General features: G+C 41.0%; 1 protein-coding gene across 1 annotated transcript in view; it reads right to left on the reverse strand.

The window, feature by feature from the left end:
• LOC118343506 (T-cell immunomodulatory protein-like) overlaps positions 1 to 22,202 on the reverse strand; it is a 61,309-nt gene that overhangs the window by 31,092 nt on the left and 8,015 nt on the right. Inside the window, exon 7 of the mRNA XM_035682353.1 lies at positions 6,975 to 7,024. Within this exon, the coding sequence (XP_035538246.1) occupies positions 6,975 to 7,024 (50 nt within the window). The remainder of the gene's footprint in view (positions 1 to 6,974; positions 7,025 to 22,202) is intronic.

Raw genomic sequence — 22,202 nt, forward strand, 5'->3', positions numbered from 1 at the left:
ACCAACAACCTTCCGCTCTATCTCCTCGTCACAGCCGCCCATGTCATAACGTCTTCTGTGAAAAAGGCCATATGTGGGCTGATATTGTGTAGTCTGTATAGGCTCCAAGCATAGGTGGTAGGCAAGTAGATGAGAGTGTTGTTTTGAGAGTTGTGAAATTTGAGAAAATGTTGTTTATCCCTCTGGAGGTGATGTGGGTCTAATTCATCTGGACAATTGTCATATAAAGTGCCCACTTGATCATCCTAATGGCAGCCTCATAGACATGGTCTCCCACTCCACCCTGAGACATTTAGATTAGGAGACTAATGAATAGTGCTGCCAGTGTGATGGTCCTGTAGATTTATGACGGCGTGGCCTGAACTTCTCTTTAGGTCAGTTAGTACATCAATAGTTTGACATCTGAATGGGGATTCTGCACCACTGCTAATGATTGTGGTATAAAGAACTAGAACATCACATCCTGCATATTGGTAAATGCTCTTACAATCTGAAGCCAGGCAGGTCTTTCACGGGGGAAAAATATTTTTAGCAAAAGAAGTGGGAAATAAACACAAAAAACTGTACGATTATTACTTCAAGGCTTCAATAGTTATCTTGAACGCATATGTTTATTCATATATAAATTAAAGCCACTGCACGAGTTGCAATTAATCTGATAATGTAAGTGAATGGAGTCATTATTTGTGAAAGTCATAAGAATTCATTTGTTTCATTTTCAGACTCAGATACATTGTCTAAATAGTGGCAGTGGCTGAAACCCTCAAAATCCAAATGAGGTTGTAGCAGGAATTATTTGTAGTAGATTGGTGCTGGAAAAATGGCCACTAGATATGTGGACAAAACATTTAATAGTATTAAATCCCCATTTATTTGTTTAGGCAAGTGCTGTATAACACTGGGTTACAAAGCCTCAACACATGAAGTATCTTGAAAAGCTACAGCAGAGAGCTGCAGGTGAGTTGTTTTATGCTGTGCAGGGCATTGTGCAGGCACAGCCTATCAGTGAGGCCCAATATTACATTCAGTTTCAATTATTATTATTATTATTAATTATTCACAGCAAACAAATTGTGCTTTAAGAGGTAAATTATTTGCATCATGTTTGATGCTATGAATACTGATGAGGCAGAAATGTAGAGGCACTTATTTGGGTAATTTAAATGGAGCAAGAAGTCCATCAGGCTATGATTCAGACTATTACTAATCTGTTTGCTGCCCAACCCTATTTGTTTCAATTTGTAAAGACTGATTGGTTCTAGTCTATAGCCACTGTGTATTTAATGTACAAACCTACCTTCCAGGAGGGAGTGCAACACTACCCCTTCAGCCAACACCAGGAAGCAACCAATTACACACCGACACCCTGCAGCCTAGCCACAGCCAGCCGGCCCAGCCAACCCCAGGTTAGCTTAGGTCACAGTTAGCTAGTTGAATGCCCCTGCCTTGCATCCCTCTTTGTACCATTACATAATTTACTGTTGGCTAAAATCAATAGCTTTAAATGCATGTTCAACTGACCCATGCAAAAGAAAATGACACTTTGAAGCTGATCTCTTTAAAAGCAGGGCGAGTTAACTCATGTCAATTAGATCAAACGCTTCAAATCTCTCTCTCTCTCTCTCTCACACACACACACACACACACACACAGTCCGAAGCACCCACAGCTGTGGCAACAGGATGTTAACTCTGTGCGTTGAAGATGAGATCTTAGCCAGTGTGATTGACTGGTGCTGGTCGCCTGATTGCTAGATGTCATGATTAAAACTGTGTGTGTGTGTGTGTGTGTGACAGTTTGAGAGCAGTTGATTGATGTGTGAAGATGAAAGGATTACAGGTCTTATTATTCACACAATTGACACATTTTGTTTGTCAAACGTATATGGTGTATACGGTTTTGTTTAGTGGTGCATGGTATCTGGGGTAAATGGTTTTTCGCGGTGGGAACAGTGGGATTAAGGGTTTATTTCAGATAAAAATACATGTGGAAGACAGCATGCCATGAATGTGCACCAAATCATATCAAATTATGAACAAAATACATGTTCTACTGTTGAGTAAAGCTCAACTTTTTCAAACTGAATACTAAACTGCAATAGTATGTTACATCTCATGGAGAGGAACAGGCTGCATGAGGCACAAATAACATGAAATTGTCCTTGTGGTAAATTATGATTCATTCAGAAAAGAGACACTGATTATGAAATTAGTGACATTACTGTCATAATCAGTGGACAAAGAATAAATCATCTTCAAGAAGAAACGTCTCAATTTGAATATGTTTCTAGGCAAAATCATGTTTTTTTGCCGTCTATGAGGTAAGGCAAGTTCATATAACCACTCTATTAAGTGCGTATTATGCTTTTAAGCCTGGAGGGATTCATTTCTAATAGTTATGACAACGGCAAATTAGCATGAAATTAGCTATTTTGCAGGTGGCCATTTCATTGTTTTCCTTTGCAAAAAAAGAAAACAAAAAAAGAAATACCCCAGCCCCACAATTTAGAAAATACATACATACATAAATTATTGGCTCCGAATGCTTGGTGAGACTCACATACATTTGCTTTACATTTACGTTTTATATTATTAGAGCCTGAGCACAAACAAGTGCAAGGACCCTATTGAAATGCAAGGAGTCATTTCATCGCATATGTAGGGTGGCCGCAACATGCCCAAAAACTCATGAAATTTTGGCACAAGAAATTTACCTATTGGGTCCCGCACATGGGCGACGCAAAATGGCACACGTACAACCGACATATCTGAAAACTGGTCCTCACGTGTATGATGACCAGACAAGCAATAAAGCCTCTTGGACCCATACCACAAAACCAATAGGACGTTGGCCATTTTGAACTTAGCGGGCATTATCTGTCCACGATGAAAAGTTTTTACATTTTGACTTATCGTCAAAGGGCGTGTCTGTGCCGTTGAAAACCAGTGTTTCGCCAAGAAACAGGAAGTTGTCAAACTTCATTGTACTTTATCCAGTCTCCACCAATCTGATAAGAGTGACCCTGAACACATCTACATGCCCATATTTAGTCATAATCATAGTGCCACCTACTGGAAAAAGGAAGTAAGTCTTGTTATATTTCTGTTTGAGTGTGTCTGTGATAAAGTGCTAAAAATGCATGTGGGTTGATGTGAAAGCCTCCATGAAAGAGAGACTGAATATCAAAACACTGATGTGTTTGAGTAGCCCACTGCAGTATATATTGTATGTATGTATGACTAGAGGTGTGTAAAGTAAAAGTAAATTACTTTTGAACTAAATTATCAGCCGTTGTAGAATTGACCTTTAAAACCCCTTCGCTCTACTTGCCGGCCAATGAAAACAACCACTCTTCACTCATCTCCCTAGCTTGTTGCCCCCCTCCTCTATGTGACTGCCTTCTCTTGTGTAATCGCAGCAAAACAGAGGGATGGGGATGGATGGAAGGAGACTTAGTGGGAGAGAAAACAGAGAAAAGTAATTAAAACAGAGTGCTGGAGAAAGAGGAGTGTGCTGGCCTGTGACCGGTAGATGCAGCTGCATTGAACCGAAGACCGCGGTTGGATTAACAGGGGTCTAATGCTCTAAGGATGCTGGGAAATGGCTCGGTCTGGTGTGTCTGTGTATATATGTGTGTGTGTATCCATGGCCATGTATGTCATGTGCCTTTGGGTGAATGGTATTTTTGGATTTATTCAAGTATGTGTGGGTATGAGCACTTGTTTGTGCATTTAAGCAAAGACAAAAAGGAAAAAGAACAGAGAATGTGGCAAGATGAAAGCAAAGGATTTTTTCATTCGCTGAAGATGAGAATGAGATAGAGTGACACAGGTATACTGCAGAGGACCTAAAACCGGATACAACTCATTCTGCTGGTCACAGTGTGGGTGTTCACTTCTTCATGCTCCTAAAACCCTTGCTCCACACACTGTTCCAACAGGATTTAAAAGACTCACTTCACCACACAATGAAGCTTCATTAATCAATTGGCAGTTGGCACAATGTACACAATTACAAGACACACTGAATGAGATACTGACCCTTCCTAAAAAGAGAAGAACTAATAAAAGATTGAAGGATGAATTAATCACGACGAATAAATGACGCAAAGCAAAACAAAGGAAGGTTTCACAGAGAGTCATGGAGACATATGTCTTGATCTGCTATCAAAATTATTACACATTATCTACCAGGCCTGTTGTGAGCTTAAGAAGATAACCTCAATTTCTTTGCACAGATTAAACAAACCTTTGATGTGAAATGACTTTCTATTTTTACTGAGGTAAAGCCCTACTCCAATTGTCATCTACATGCTAATTCCACATTTTCTACTTTGCTTCATGACAGATAAAGGCTTATGGTTGAAACAACAAGCATCAAACACACAATACATGATTAAAAAATAAAATGAATGTATGACAAAATACCAAACACTCCTGAAGTCCACAGTGATAATGCTAGAATGTTAATGTTTGGCAGGTATATGTTTAGCATCTTACTTACCCTGTTAACATGCTAACATTACAGCATATTATCATAGGATATTAGCAATAAACATAAAGTACAGCTGAGACTGTGGGAATGTCATTAGCTCAGTTCAGTTACTTGCTCATGAACAAAAGTATTGGATAAAAAGAAATTTTGAGCTGAAGATGACATGAGATTAAAGGTCGGGCGATAGAAGATCTTTTTATCCTCTGGGGACCATCAATGTCTGTACCAAATTTCATGGCAATTAATCCAACAGTTGTCAAGATATTCTAAATAAAAATAAAAATGTTAACCTTACGGTGGTGCTGTAGGACAGGTCAGGAGATCACCAGAGTCAATAGGCTTAATTTCATTGTGAACCACCAAATAGTTCAGAAATTCCAGTCTGCACCAACGCAGTGGAGCAACCGACCCAAAGACTAACACTGCTATCCTCGAGGCCACGCCAATAGCTGAACAACTAAACAGTTTTTCCTTGGCCTATGGGCCTAGCTTTCCACCAAACATGTTTTTGAACTTCTTACCTGATCAACATTCCTAACACCTGTCCTATCCTACTGTTTTTTGGGCAAGGCAGTTTATTTTTGTTTTGGTCCTGCTTCGTCTCTCTCTACCCTCACACACCTGCTGTGTCTGCTAAATCTAACAATTTTTCTTATCTGCGGTCATCTTGGGTGATGTGATCACAAGTGGAAAGCTCTAAGTACAGGTGTGAATTCACCCAAGATGCATTGAGGACACACTGAGATTCAATCAACTGCCTTCACAGCTGACTTTTTCTGCATAAGTGGAAGTATATACTCATTTGCGCACATATAGAAGTGGGAAAAGACAAGACGAAGTCACAACAACAGGCAAAATGTATTCTAATTGATGGAGTACACATGCTGTCGGATTTCCATTTGGGAATCAGTACAACGGAAATTGGATGATTCATATTAGAGGAAACCAGAAATGATGTGGGTGTTTATTTGCATATAGAGCGGGGAAGTAAGATCTGATCACAAGCGGTCACTCGAGACACAAGCAGACACATTCTAATGCCAGGTGTGAACCAATGTACTTAGAGCGGCCCACTTGTAATCGGATCACCCAAGACGCATGGTAATGCCAGGTGTAAACAGTGGCCCAGTTTCTCTCCTCTATCTTACCTCCTCCCCTTCCTTTCTCCTACTCTCCCTCTCTGTGATAACAGACTACTGTTCGGCTTGTGCCTTGACCTGCTGAATTTCAAATAGGCCCCTTCGACAAAAGCCCCCGAGCCACGGTCTCCCCTCTCTGCTCTCCCAGAATATTAAATAGTCCTGCAGCAGTGCCAACAATCCTGCACCTCCACCAAGCTTTGTAGATCTGTTTGTTGCATTAAAGAAATGAAAAGAGGGGTGGTGTGTGGGTTGTCACTCTCTGCTCACTTGGTACATACCTTCGCTTACCATACAGAGTCAGACACAATCTTCCTATTGGTGTACATATTGTACTTTAATATATGGGACACACAAAACATGTCTATTATGGACCATAGGTCCTTAGTTTATGGACAACAGTGGCTGGTAAGTGTAAGTATAAACATACACCTTATTTTAGAATAGAAAGTAATCACTTTATCACTGTTTCATGATAAAGTTCAGGTAACAGCTATTTGTTGTGGTTCCCACTGAGATCAAATTTTCCCTTAGACATCAGGGTCACGGTCCACACATAGATCAATTTAACACCCATTCAGTGTAGTTTCAGGGGATTCAAACCTGGGTCCTTCTAGATGTGAGGACACAGTTCTAACCAACCTTCAATTTTAAAACTAAAAAACTGAAGTGCAACTAGGGCTCATAGCTCAATAAAAATAACAGCAAAATTGTCCAATTAGGGCTTAGAAACCAATATAAAAAATAAAAGCAGTAAAAAAGCTGCTACATTTACATTTTTACAGTTTCTAGAGTCTACATAGTTTTACTCACATACACTTTCAATAAGAATACACCTGTTTGGCTTTTTTTCCCTGTTTTTATACTGCAAATATTCACTGGTCCGTCTCAAATAAGAGAATATTCTTTGGCTCTCTTCCATATTTTTTTTGCAAAATTACCTTTTGGGGATTTTGACTGTTAGTCTGACAAAAAAGCCATTTTATACCATCACTCGAGGCTTTGGTAACTTGAGAAGGGCTTGTGTTGTGTTGTATTTGTCCTTAAAGACTACAAATCAAAATGCAATATTATAAACTTTACATAAGAGTTCTGTGCTGTTGATACAGCAATGTGATATATCCTAACACAAGATAATATATGAGGATTAACAGTCATAAAAGCTAAGACTTGATTTGTAAGAAAATCATGTTTACCACACAGTGATCATGCATCCTACTGCACAGATACAGAGGAGTGGGATGACTCACATATGGCTGTCCTGTCTGAACTGAACAGACACGCAGTGGAAACGGAAAGCTGCGACAGGAAAACAAGAAAACTAATTCAAAAAAGGCTTACCTTACTGAGCCACGTCTCAAACTTAGGCCCCTCAGTGGTCAGGAACAAATCTGGAGTGGGGAGGACAGAGAGACAGAAGGCAAGGTGCAAGTCATTAAGTGATACAGGGACTATTGATCTATAATGAAGAAAATTCTATTGATTAGTGGGAATGACTGCAATGAAAATGTACTGTGCTCCAGCTGTGAACCTTTGTACCTTTACGAAAAAAGAACAGCAGATCAATAAAAAGTCAGTGACTGCTTGGATTGCTAATGTTGTTTTATTTATACAGGAGAAGTAATCTTTAAAACAAATTATAACTGAGGTTTACAAGAGCTTCTGTATTCTAACTCCTGGTGGCATAGTATGGCTTTGGTAAAAGATTTAAAACCAAACAGTAATTCAATATAAATTCTTCCTTCTTAATTTGCAATTACTGAAATAAATTTGTCTCTCAGTATCTGTCCCACTGCTATTGACACAAGGCAAGAATTGGCATTACAATACTGAGACTTGTCAACATCATGTATAATGTCCAGGCCTACTTGTAAATATCACTGTATACAGCTGAAACATTATCATGTTCACTCTCATACAGCCTGCCGGTAAAAAAAAAAAAAAAGTAGAGAGAACATGAGTGTGTGAAATATTTCAGAGCTTGGTTAGTGATGAACAGGATCGACTTTGATATGTTCTGACCGTTCTCTTTAACTCTCACTATTTAATATAGAGTACAGGTGGGATTTCTAAAGTGCTAAAGATGAATTGGATTTCTAAAGCTGTAACAGAAAAAAACAGGTGAAGAGGAGGAAAAAGGATAGTGGGGGGATCTCCCACTGAAAGCAACAGGATTTCACTCTGCTTTCTAGAGGATTCACCCCCTGGTAATGCCTGTAGCTCGCGCTACTGGAATCCTAGAACCTGCGCTTGTACTCATATTCTTTACTCTTGAAGCTTATAGGCTGCAGGCTGCACTTCTAATGGGGTTTCTGTGTGCCTCTCTATGATTTTACTTTCATCGCTGCATTCTCCGGACTGCGGTTCTGCCCCAGTAATTGGACATGAAATAAATATTGGCATTGATCTGCCTTTGGGCCCTGCTATATTCCACGTGTTGCCGTGCTCTGCATGGGAAAATGATAATGGAATAGAGGATGAATAAAGGGAAGACAGGAAGAATGAGATGTGTGTAATGACAGGGGCTACTGTCGAAATCCTGAATCATGCACAATGCATGATATAAGTATCATACACCGCAGTGGCCACTGCAGCTAATATTTTAATAATTAATTTAAATTTTTTAAGTTTAAAATACTGCATCGCGACGCCTCACTAAAGTTTTATTATACGATACATGATAGATAAAAACCTTTCATTTGCTACATGTCAAACACTGTATTGACCAAAAAACAATCTTCAAGCATACCAATCTGCAGCATCCCAATAACCGAGGGAAAACATCAGCAGAGCTCAAGGAGCCACCTCGTGAAAGGAAGATTCAGTAAGGTATCATTTGTAAATCTAGCTTCAAAAATGAAAACATGCTTTTCGTGCTTCCCACTTGCTCTCAAAAATCTCTGCATTTGTATTTGCTACTACGGTAGGTCCAGCTATAGTGAACCTGCCGTCCTACTCAATACCTTTTTTATTTTGTGTTACGACTTACAGTGAAAAAATAACTGTTTTGATGGAGTTTATATGATACTGACTATTACCAGATATACTGATTGTTTATAAATGTGTGGTTTAATTGGCAGCTACCAAGAAAATTATAATATTACACACAAATGAGTATATTCCCAAAACTGTAATTTGAGGCTCTTTGCCTTTGCTCCAGTTTATGTAAACCCAACTACAGCTGTTGGGCAATTTGTGGTTGTGGTTCCCAAATATACACACAGACACAGACACACACACAGCCATCAAAAATAATATTCAAGACTCAAGGCAAACCATTTTTAAGGAGCTGAAAGTGGTAAAACAACTTCTCATTTTTAAACTCTATGGACTTGCAGACATGTTGCCCACACAGACCCAAAACCTTTTACAAATGCATGCATAGATTATGCACATGCGATCACACACACACACACACACTACAGGATATACTCAGTAATCTGCACATTGTGTATGTGCTTGCCCATGTGTGTCTGTAGGCGCACCGGGTGGTGTGTTGATGAGCTTGGTTAATCAGCCAATCAGGCCTCTTAGACAGAATCCAGCCGTGATTGGCTGATTAGGTGCGATGGCGGTGTGTCAGCGAGAGTGGCATGGGGTAGACGGAGGAGCACAGAGATGCACGACGGCATCTTCATCTTGTAAACACTTAACATTCTCGCTGTGGGGATACTTCCTCTCTTCGCTCCTCATCTCACCACTTGCCTCTTTCTTTTTAACCAAAGTTCACTACAAACTCCTTCCTCCACTAACTTCTCTTCTGTTAGTTACTAAATGCCAGTCCAACTTGAAACTGCACTGTAGTTCCTTTTGCTGGTTTCATTCTGGCCACTGTCAGGAAGTGTTTTGAGGGGTGAAACTGAAGACTTAAAAGGGGAAAGTGTCCTTCAGCAGGGCACTAAACTTCAACCTGCTTTCTCCTTGGACACCACACACGGATCTATCCTGAGAGGGAAGGCACTTTTAGGTGTATATGTGTCAAGGGGAATATGCACTGACAGAGTAGCAAATTCTCTTTGGTAAACTGAGCAATAAGGTAATTTTAATGTCATCCTTCTGACATAATCCTATTCAGTGCACTGTCCTTCTCCACTCTCCCCTCCCTTACTCCCCAGTCCAGTCCCTGGAAGAAAGTAGTCTACACAGTCTCATAAAGAGCTGCTAGCTAGCAATATAAACCTAACTGCTGCCACCATCACTCACTTTAACACAGTTTTACTGTTCCAGGGACTTTTACTGGGCCACCAAGGGCCTTTTAGGGACTCATTTAAGTTAAAAGAGATATTATAAAGAGGAACAGAACAAAACAGAGAAGGGAGGAATCAAACAGAATAGAAACAGAGTGGATCCTAAGTGAAAGCCCTTTGTGTAATTACGTAGTTTGTATTGCCTTGCTTACCCACAGTTTAATTTTTGCAACTGAGTTTTCTTTTGTGCATCTTAACAAACCACAAGATGATACTCATATTTGTATCTTTATTATTCTTTCCGGTCTTCCTTTTTCTGTCAGCCAGAAAATCCTTACAGAAAATCATATACAAATATTCAACTGTATTTACATATTTTTCTTAATATGGGTGGATGTGGGTGGGAAGTTCAAACCTACGCCTTTGTCTGTCAGTTTGGTAGAGTGATGCAAATGAGATTTTCTGTTCTTTTTTTTTTAGCAAATTCAGAAAACTTTGTTGTTTCAAGTTGGAAGTAAACTAACTAACTAAACTGAATGTCAGGTTTCGGGGTGAGCAAAGACAATGTTCAACAATTACAGAACAGTTCAGTAAGACTGCAAAGGTGACGGGGACACCTGCAGGACATCTGTTGAAGCGGTGATCGTAAGGTCACGGGTGATATCAAACAGGCTGCGGCTGTCCCAGTATCATGACAAGCTACCAGTAATCCTGTTAGACCTGTATGATTGGAAGTGACCAACACGAGCATCAAAGCCTGCTAAAGCTATGGCTCAGTAAAAAAAGATAAGCAGAGACGCTGCTGTAGTGTTGTGAACAGTCAGTATTATTCTATAATAAATGATTTGGTCAAAATGATTATTTATTCTCTTTTTAAGCTTTGGTACCTTTTGTATGTGTATTGTGTATACTGGAGGTAATTGCTTTTTTTCTCTACATTTATGATATTGCTAATGTCATAAAATTCTATCCCAAAAACATGACATTTTATTTTTTTTTATTGCCATTTCAAAGCACATATAACAGTGTCTGAGCCTGGAAATATACATATTCATTGCTCTATCACTTAATCCACAAGCTTGTTTTACTTTGCAAAGCATGCTGTGTCACACATTGAGTTTTATTCATCACCTTTAGGTTAACAACAACAACACTACAGGCATCAAAACCTTCAACGACACCGCAGATCTGGCACTCTGCACGTTGAGCACATGCACACATTTAAAGCAAAAGCTAACAGAGCTGTCATACTCCACCACTCGGGAAAGATGCATACATAATTGAAGTATATAAATGTGTTTGTGTGTAGGAGGGTGGGGTTGCGTAACAGCAACAGGGATTCTGAGCTCTAAGTGGTATGTCATGTTGGTGGATAATTAAAGACATGCTAACTATACAGGCTAGAGCAACGCTAGACATCAAAAAACACACGGCAAAGACAGACTGAGAGAAAGGGGGAGACTGATACTGGATGCTAAGGCCATCCAGTTTTCAAGGTGCATCGGAATACAAAACAAATCACTACAAAGCAAAAGCATGCTAATCCTTTAATTGCAAGAGGCAATCTATAATCACTTGATTATTTCCTCTGCGTTCCTCTGCTCTCGCACACTCTCTCCAATTTTTCTGTTGTGTTAAATTGTCTCTTCCCTACAAATGACACTTCAGAAAGCACACTGTCACACCCACATGGACGAGTACATGATGAGCAGGCTGCATAAACACACGTGCACCCGCCCCCACACTGCATGGCTGATTTCAGCACATTATTTAACTGTGTGTGTGTCTGCGTGTGAATTTCTTTGTCACTGGGTTGTGATCCAGCCAATCATCTACAATCAGCCGGTCCTTTCACACTAACAGAATAATTGCAAGTGTCTCGGTTGCTAATAACAGAGTGTTAAGAGCAACAACTGCCACAGCTCAAGTATGTTAAAACAAACAACAGTTTAACAAAGGTAAGCTGCACCACGGACCAGCATGCCGCAGAAGTGGGGAGGTACTGCAGGTCTCCTCGCTGTTTCTGTTGGGACAAATATCAGCGTGCTGCACAAAGGTTTGATTGCCTCTGTGCCGTTTCTATCAGGACACAGATGAGCTTAATGTGAAGTGGTAAGGGCAGGCGTTTACTGATTGTGGGACACATGTTGATGTCTAAACATGCCATGTACCTCATGTGGATTAAAACATCTGCAACCACATGAGAGTTACTGTGCTAGTAAATGTTTTTTCAAACAACAAAAAAAATGTTTTTTCCTCTATAAGTTATTCTTCATTTATACGTTCTACTGCACTGCTTTAACATATATTTCTGAAAAATAGAAAATAAAAATCACAATGCAATATGTTTAGGTAACAAACATCCACTTGGTTCCAGTGGCAATCTCTAGTGAATGTAGCATAAAATCACACCTGTGCCATCTAATGCAAGTAATGGAAACTGTACACACACACTAGTTAGCATGCATATCAATGTCATCATAAATGCTAACTGATGTTGTCTATCACGGACAATGTGCTCTCACTGTAGCCTAAGCATGAAAGACACCTTTCCTCCCGCTCAATCGTTGCTTTCCCATCTTACTAACAGCATGACAACAGTGGAAAAAAAGCGGCTTCCACCTGCTTGGGGGAGGCGTACATTTTAAGTTCAGTCTCGACTCTACATTGTAACTAACTTGTATGGTGCAATCCTAAATCATAGAGTAACTCCCGCTCTACGTTCAGACTAAGCTACGTTTGAACTTTACACACATACAGCATAAGTTGCAACAGGCATCTGATGTGCAGTGAGATTTGAACTTCCTTTAAGAAATATCTTTTCAGCTGTGCAGGGGTAAATAAACCTTTTTTCCTGTTTGTACTGAGGGATTCTAATGTAAAACAAAACATCAGCCTAAAAGTTTTTAGACATTTCCAGCGACCCTATTTCAATGGACTTTTGGGAGATAATATGACGCGATAGAGGGAAGAGTCATCTCACCTCATGAGACTGAAGTCAGTTCTATGTTCTCTGTATCCATTCAGGAAGAAAATTTAAATTCCTGGGGAAACTTTTTTTTGGCACACTATCGCAAAACTTTTTTTTCCTGCAAACGTGATGTCTGTAAGCTGGACTTGCAATAGATCAGTCTAGGAAATATATACCACGTCCTAAAAAGCAAAGTAATGTGGGTTAATCCAAGTTGATTCTCAGGTTTAGACTGATTTTGAGGACAGGAGAGGAGAGGAGGGAAGGGGATAGAAAAGAAGAGAAGAGAAGCAGAGTGTGGGGAGATGAGCGGTTCTTGAGTTATTCATAGGCTCTCCATCAGATTTGTTAAGGGGATTGGAAGCAATTTAAAGGCCTCCGCTGACTGTTTGACTCGAGCAGCATTATGTCTCTCTATTCCATTATGTTGAGCTGCAGTGTGGGGATAAAGACCAGGCTTCCTATTAGCCTCTGTATAAACAGATAGGGTGATGCTACGCGGGTGCTAAGTCTCGGCAGAGAAGGAGAACTCTGACATTGAGGAGAATAGACAGCAGCAGGCGGGGGCCTATTCTATCTCCTTGCTTTGTCTCACTATCACCTTCCTTCTATCTGTTTCTCTCTCTGCACACACATACCCCCTTATCTGCCATACTCTGCGGCCCAAGACAGTAGCACCATTGCTATGGATCAAGAGGTGTTATGACTCTGACGAACAGTAAACTGAGAACAGTCACAGGTCTGTAACTTGAAACAAATGGATGAGCACATTAAAGGCACAATTCGTGACCCAAATGTAAACAAAAGGGGCAGCCACACAACTGGAACCTGCCAGAAAGACTAATACGAGACATTTACATGAGGACGGAACATTTTTCAACACAGAGAAAAAACTGTTTTTGAAACAGAAATCCCTCACTGTTTCAGTTTCTCAATAGAAATGCCAAAAAACATAAAATGTGACATTTTTTCTGTTAACATACAATAAGTTTAATGGACAACGAATGAACAGTACTAAAATTGGCATCATTTTTACCTCACTATAGCGATTAATAAACTCATCCACAGTATCCTGTTACTCTCCCCAACACTGAAACAGATTATTAAAGAACAATAATGCTGTAAACCCAAACTGGTTAAAAGAGCAGAACAGCGAGCGAGGGAGGGAGGGAAGGGAAGGGAGAGAGTTGATGTGTGGAGTTGTAGCTAATTACTCTGTTCACACCAGTCCCCTGTTACTCTCATAGCTGCCACTACAGTAGAGACACGTGCAAGTACACACACGTACACACTACCCCGTGCTCACCCACCCACTCTATCCTCTCCATGTGTCCTTTGCCTTCAGCGTTGTGGCAACGGCGAGCCTCATCGATGTTCACTAAAATGAGCAGTCATTTTATTCTGCCAGCCGGTGCTTGCAAGCTTCCAATTAGCAGCTTATCAAAAGCGCTGGTGAGCTTTTATGGAGCTGTCGGGGCTCGGTTAGGGCTGGGTACTGACTTACAAGAAAAGGCAGGTCACTGAGTCATTCAAGGCCTATACAATGTATACATACAAATACTATACATGCACGTTCTTTATACTAGATACAATGTACACGCTGAACAGCTTTTGATTGGTTGCATGGCAGCATAAGAGTGAAGACAGTAAGACGAGGACATGACCGCCAGTGGAGAAAGCCACGATTATTGATTCCACTGTGCTGGATGTTGCAAGGACTTTATATTGGAATCGGATGACTGCATGACTCCTCTCATAAGAGAACTCGTCTCTCTTCCTTGCTCCTCTGTCGTCCTTCCCTTCATCTGCTTTCTAGCACTGTGTCATACAGAGGTTAGGGCAGCCAAGCGAAACGGCAAGTGAGTATTTCTGAGGATTCAGTCTCTCGTCCAGACAGACAGGAGAAGAAAAAAAGTTGCATACAATAAACATGATCTGTCTCCTCTGGGACGATTGGCAACAAGTACACCTTCATTAAATTTTTTTTATAGCTGTTGTTCTGCGCCTTTCTGTGTAATTTGTAAGAACACCACGGTGAGCTGAATTGCCCCCCTGGTTTCCCGCAGATTTTGAAAATCCAATCAGCAATGTCTCCGATAGCATGCATAATATATAGGTGAATAAACTAACAATGCACCCCTGCTGTCTATTCATTTAGAAAATGCATGACATGAAGACATTCATTACTTAGACTGAGGATGAAAATAAAACTGATTAGTCAAACTCAGTGACTCATTACAATATCAGAAAACAACTCCCATTTAAACTTCCTCTCACCTTCTCTCATTTTTTCCTCTGAAACTTTTTCCTCCCCAATATCCAGTCCCAGTCCCTGCTTTCTTTAGTCTAGAGGGGCTATCTGAGGCCAACGACAGCAGGAACAGCAGCAACAGCAGTATTACACCCCCCTCCTTCTACCTGTAAAAGGCCTTGCAGCAGAGAAGTAGCAGTGGTTTCTCCAGACTGCAGTGCAGAGTGGATCTGACAGCCAGCACCGCGGCTGCTGCATTAGTGTCTGATATGCTGTGTGTGTTTGTGCATGTGTACTGTCACCTCACTCATCATCACCACGCTCCAAGAGGGTTATGTGCATCTGTGCGTGTGTTGGTGGGGGCAGAAGAAAGTCAAATTGTGGTATAAGATGTGAGAGTGCCACAGAAGAGAATGACGGCAAGGCAGGAAAGAGGCACAGAGGAACCTGCAGGTAGGAGGGGAAAGAGAAAGAGGCGTACAGAGACAATGCAATAAAGTGATAGAAAGAAAGAGAGACAGACAGACGGAGCTGACCCTCGCTTTTCTTCATGTCTCTAATGCCCCTGAGCAGGTTATTTGTTAGCCTGTTACTCAGCAAACAAGCTGTGACTCTTATCCCCCAATGGCTGTCAAACGGACACACATACACACACATACAAATGCACAAACACACACACACAAATGCACAAACACACACACACGTGCAGACACAGTTATGTGCTCTATTCCCTCGGGGGCGCTGGGGAGATAGGCTTAAGGAAGGCCGCCATGCCGACTGATCTCATTGCACTGTTTATAGAGGTTGGGGACAAATGTCCACTTGTGTGTGTGTGTGTAATAGAGTTTGAATGAGTCTGACAGTAATGAGGCTGAATGAGAAGGTTGAAAGCACAAAGTGTGTGCCCCTGCACTTGCTTGTTTTTGTGTCAGTGTATCTCATTTATATTGGTCCATAGTCCTGCTATAAGTCATACTGCAGCCTATCAGTCAGGCCCTCTGTGTTCGTCTGTTTGCATCAATTTGTTCCCCCCCGCCTCAACCCTCGGACTGATCCATGGCTCAGCTGGACAGAGGGAAGGCCTTTGGCATTCTGAAGGAAATGTCATTGCCGTCACTAGTGAAATGGATACTTTGCCTCCAACAGACACTGGGAGGGTATCCTCACTCTCAGCGTGGAGGGAGCAGAGAGATGCAAGGCGATAAGGTTAGTCGGAAAATATGCAGACCTTCATGTCCAATCTATTGATATTTGGTGGTGCCTGCTTTAATGCTGGGGAAAGGAAAATTACATAAAGTGAGTACAAGCTGATATAGACTGGACACACAAACACATAATTATCCCAACATCTTCTGTTCAAAATACTTTCAGGGCCAACACCTCTTACAAAAAAGTTAATGTGACATTTGGGCTGTATAATTGGTCTGTCCTGCCAACAGACATACTGCTTTTGTCAAAGAGACAACGAGTTTTAAGTTAGAATTATAGTTGGTAATGTCCCAGACACTTCCAAAACACTGCTAATAAGAAGAATATACTCTTTATGGAGAACAACAAGTACAATGTTGTAATAAAAAACAGCACTTTTTAAAACTACAGAATACAAAAAAACTTTAAAAACTTAAACATTTTAAACGAAAAGAAAAAAAGTACAAGATGGCATATGAGACAGGCAACAGGGATACGTAGGTATATGAACAGGTGGCTATCACGCCTCCATGACCTTCCATTACAGCATAACAGTCAGTATGGCCCCCCTGCAGCCTTGGAAAACCCACACTGCTGACATCTGCTGCGGGTCTCTTGTACCTGCAGGCGAGACCGCCCTGTGCAGACCCCTACATAGAACTATGTTCCAAGAATAGACTTCAAATATGATATTGATTCTGTGAGACTGAGATGCTCAGGAAGGTCATCCCAAAGCTGGGGGGCCCTGACCGCACCAGCCTGCTCACCTTAAGCCTTTCACAATAATACAGAAATACCTTGGAGGTGTCTGCCCCAAGACCTCAGGCTGCAATGACTACAGGCTCACAAGGGATAGAAACATATTAAATAACTGGACTGCAGTTAATGCAAAGTCAAAACTGAATCAGTAAAATCAAAGCCAGCCAGTGACAAGATGCTCTAACATGAGCCTAGTTACACTAGCATTCTGAAGAATAACACTTTTCCCTGAGACAAGTTAGAAGGTCATGACAGCAGTGAGGGCAACATTAAACAAACGCATTTACAATCTTCTTTGGATCGCTGCAGTTTAGTATTCAGTATTTCATTTATGTAATGTTCCTTCACATGACTTGACACGCTTTTGAGTACGATTGTCAAAATATATACTGAAATTCACAATGTCACAGTGTCCCTTTTAGAGGTGTGAGAGTGGACTGTGTGGGGTTGGAGCCAAATCTTCACAGGCCACCTCCATTGATATGTGGCCCTGTCCCCCTGCTAGCAAGGAACCATCGGACTGTGAAACGAGCTTTCTCAAACTTGCCCAAAGCCCACAAAGACGATTTACTATAGTGTCGAAAGAAGGAGCACAAGAAAAAAATACATTTGTACTGCTACCTTGTCGGCTGAGAGAGAACAGCCAAGGTAAGCTGTGCCATCACATACACTTTTGTTAATGTAGTGAAATATGACAGTCAACTTTTCCCCCTCAGTTAAAATGTCTGACAGAGGCTGAGAGGGTTGAAAGATTCTCTTCAAAGATGCCTTTCTCTTTCAGAGATTTTTTCCCAGAGGCTACAACATGGCTGGCTTGGTAACTTTGTCACAACATTTTCAATAAAGAATGAATGCTGTCTGTCAGTGTCATAGCAACCACACTTTTTTAAATGAATATATATAGACTTACCACAATCACCACACACACACACACAAACCACGCCACACACCGAACCCACACCAACCCCAGGTGCACTGTCGGTAGCTCAGACATTATGCAAACCAACTACTCCCCCACCGGTAAAGGTATTCCGATGGACACTGGCGTATTCCCCATGATTCGAGCTCTGATGTGCCACAGGTTGCACATAACGCACCCCACTCCCTCATCACACCCACGCACAGCCCCCCCACACACAGATAAAAATGCAGAATCCAGGCCAGGAACAAAGTGAAAAGCTCTGCAGAATAAATCCGTCTCTAAGCCAATATGTAGCCCTACTCCACGCTGTGTGACTTCCACCCCGATCTATCAAAACGGCTCATTCACAAACATGGCAAAACACACCAAAGCAGAATGGAGCAATGCTATTCCCAGAAGAAATAATCTCCTAAAACCATTACAGGGAACAACGTAGGTGCAGTAGCTATAGGGAGGATTATGGCCAAACCCTCTCATACACACACACTTTCCCATCCTGTTTTGCTTACTTTCTTTATGCTGCACATGTGCGAGCGTGTAAATAGAAACTGCTCACGGAACTACTGTAACAAGCATAGGAAAGCTCATTCCACGGACTGGAACAAAGTGTGTGTGTGTGCGTATACGTGTACAGGAGGTGCATCAGTAGAGTGTGCCAACATTAAGAGTGACATGCATTTTAGAAGCACTAAATACACGATGTGTGTCGATTTGTGTAAACTAATTAAATTTACAGAGGGTACATTACATATACATATATCAACTAAACAGCATGTCCTGGTGTTCTGGTGTGTCTATCGTGCATACCAAGAAACCAAGTGACGACGACATGTTAGGACTAAATGCAACCAGGGAACTTTGTCACCTTTCTTCCTAGATGGTTTCTCTAATTCTGTTGTTCTTAATTAGCTTGTAAAGGCAAACAATGCCATAACAGGACTAAGGGCTCTATGTTAGTGAAACCTGTGGTGTGGTGCGGTGCCACACAGATTGCTGTAAAGTCTGAAGAAAAAAAAAAAAAACATTACAATACATTTTACTTGTTACATGTGTCAGAGGCTGATCCAAAATGACAATAACCATTTGCTGTTGATTAATCCCTATAATGTCATTAATACAACGAAAGAGGAGTAAAATTATTTTTTTGCACGTTGCATTTTATTTTGTTTCTGAAATTACTTTTAATGTTTAATTCAATTCGATTTTTACTGTTTTCATATTGTGGGGAGCCCTAGTAGCTCACCTAGAAGAGCTGGTGCCCCATGTCCCAAGGCTGAGTCCTTGCTGCAGCAACCATGAGTTCAAATTGGACCTGTGGCCCTTTCCCGCTCTCTCTATAACAATAAACCAATGTAATCTCTATCACATCCTGTTCCTCATCACAGTCGAGTCTACCTTATCGTAAAAACGCCCCACACGATATTGATGACACATGCAACCATTACCAGGGTTACCCAGGGATTTGGATGGAGATACCGGGGGAGGACTGGCAGGAACAAACGATCCTGAGGGAACTGGTCTACAATTTTGCAAGGGACTGTGTGAACTTTTTTCAATAAATCCCTCTCAAACGCCTGTTAATTTTCCAAATAAAAAAAAAAAAGAAAAAATAATAAAAAAAAAAAATATATATATATATATAAATATAATTAAATATAACAACACCTTTAATGCTCACATAAGCACAGAGGTTTTACCACAGTTTAACCATCGGACAGTTACAGACAACAGATGGAACAGAACTGCTGCCTTCAGAAGGCTGAGTCACCAGGGTAAAAGGGAGACTTTCTGTATAGGCTGTTGTGCATTATCAAGCTGGTGAGAATCACTCATTAGTCTTTATTCTACCTCACTGGCATTGACACGATAACAAGAATAAAAGGTTTTTTTTCGTCTGTGTGATTACAAGTGTCCTGGGGAAAAACGTAGAATCAAAGTGAAAAACGAGCAAAATATAAAGAAAATGGTTTGTGTGATTTTAGATTACGGTTAGATTTATATGGGTGTGTTTTAACCAAATTAAGTGACCAAAATATAATGGAACACAGGTGTGCTGAGCTGTCAGCCTGCTCTGAGCATGTGAGCAGCAGACCACACGACATTCATTCTTGGCACCAAGATTGCAGAGCGTGCATGGCAACACCCTGTACCATTCCTCTACTCCCTCCGGGGGTGCACGGCAAGTCACCAAGATATCAAAACAGCCAGTTGAGGCAATAATGTCAGTGCGCCACCAGAAAATACTAATTCACCAGTGCAACAGCGCGTTCCGTTTCCTGCCCCGACACCAAAATGGAGCCCTACGGGTCAACAGGCACTTGTGGCTCTCTGAGGCTGTACAAGCACCTCCATGTAGGTGACTCACATCAATATTTAGAACTGCCCTTTGTACATGTCCATGTAGTTTTGTTCTAGACAAAGGGGTTTATTTTGGGACAGAACATGAGGAAATAATATAACCTCAGGCTACGGTCACAGTGCTCTGCATTTCAGAGAGGAAATGCTCTGCCTCATTTATTCCTATTATTCATTTATCTACAAAAACACCTGTGCTTACCAAAATAAGCACTGCGTCTCTTTTGCCCGTTTGACGCTTCGCCAGCTTTCCTGGAGGCGGAGATGCTACAAACTACACACCTCAAAGGCCTGGCGTATCGCACAATGCGCTCCTAACATGCCTGTGAGCTCACTCCAAATCTCTATAAAATGGGGAAATTAGAATGTGAGGAACATCACTGAATGCAACTGATGTGTTAATGAAGCTGGAGGCTACATGTGGCTGTGGGTGCTGAAGGTTTAGCACTGGGACATGTTCCTCTCTGTTTTGGTAGAGAGGGAATGCCTTAAAGGCCAGTTATTTAGATACTTGAAAATAAATAAATTTGGTTTTGTTTTGGCCTTGTACAGTATTCATATGCCAGCTCTTTCATTCATGGACAAGTGAGCTTTTCAAATCCTTCGCCAAAGTAGTCCCACAAATCAGACAGGCAGCAGTTAATCATCTTTTATTTTGGATTAGTATAGTTAATTATACAAAATTGACACATCTTTGTTTCTTTGCATAAGGCAGCTGCACATATGTAATAAAGTTGTGTGAACAAAAGCCTCAGTGCTTCAGCCCATGAAAGTTTTAGGGCAGTGAATAAGGCTGCTGGTCTGATGGGGCTTTATTTATGAGCCTGTTTGCTGTAGTGCTCATTTTGATGGTAGCATATCATTCAATTCAACCCTGAACTAGGCTTGTATACGCCAGCTCCCCTTGGATTATTGGATAAATGGAACAGACAAATGTACACCCACTGTGTACCTAGAGATAAACACAAGAGTACAGAAGCAATACAAGGTTATTATTATTATTATTATTATTATTATTATCATCATCAGAGAAAGGAATGGCCGGTACTATTGTATTTTTCTAAACACCTGTGATATCCTTTCTCACTGGGCGAATGTCTCTCTGTGATATTGCCCCGATTACCAAAACGGCTATTAAAAATGTCTCACTCTGCCACCGAAATGTAAACTTAATCCCTGTATAATCAATTCTTCTTTTTGGCCACCCTTGTTAGGTGGCAAATCTGTTCTCTTTCCCCCCCCATCACCACCACATTATTAGTCAGACAATCAGCAAGCCACTCAGACACAGAGCTAGTTTAATTGGATGCTGCAAAGAGCATTACCATGCCCGTTGCCTAGCAATGGATCCTTATGCCAGCATTGCTGTCTTTGTACATGTTTTTCCCAAAATGGCATCTATAATTACTTTGCAATTACTACCTTTCCCTCAAACAAGTTCTTATCGTGCTCTTGATAGCTTCCTGCCTGGCGGTGCTCTTTCTGAATTGACATGATGTGATATGGACCCTGCAGGTTGCCATGATCCCGTACAGGAGACAGATCGAATATGAGTGAATAATCTCAGTGTATACCATTCAAATGATAAGGACATCTCCCGTGGTCATCTGGCTTTGATGATTACAGAAGCTTTGAGGGCTGTTGAAGCACCTGCTCACATTAGATGTCCATTGTATAAATCTGAACCTCCTGGCTGTCCTGCAAAAGCTGTTTTCCTGCTAATTAGTTGTCACTGTGGTGAGAAGTAACCTGAACAGAACTACATCTACAAAGCCAGATCAATGCTTAATATCTTTACCTTTGTGGCGCAAAGATACCAATATACTGCACATACAACATTTTTCATGGCAACACTGTTTCTAGGCGCTAACTAGACTAGCTTCAGGTAACTGGGCCAAAATGTTGAAGACATGGTTTACTCTTACAGAGGAAAGTC

The sequence above is a fragment of the Morone saxatilis genome, unplaced genomic scaffold, assembly GCF_004916995.1.
Source record: "Morone saxatilis isolate NCDOM2014 unplaced genomic scaffold, NCSU_SB_2.0 Contig11, whole genome shotgun sequence".
In the NCBI taxonomy this organism is placed as follows: domain Eukaryota; kingdom Metazoa; phylum Chordata; class Actinopteri; family Moronidae; genus Morone; species Morone saxatilis.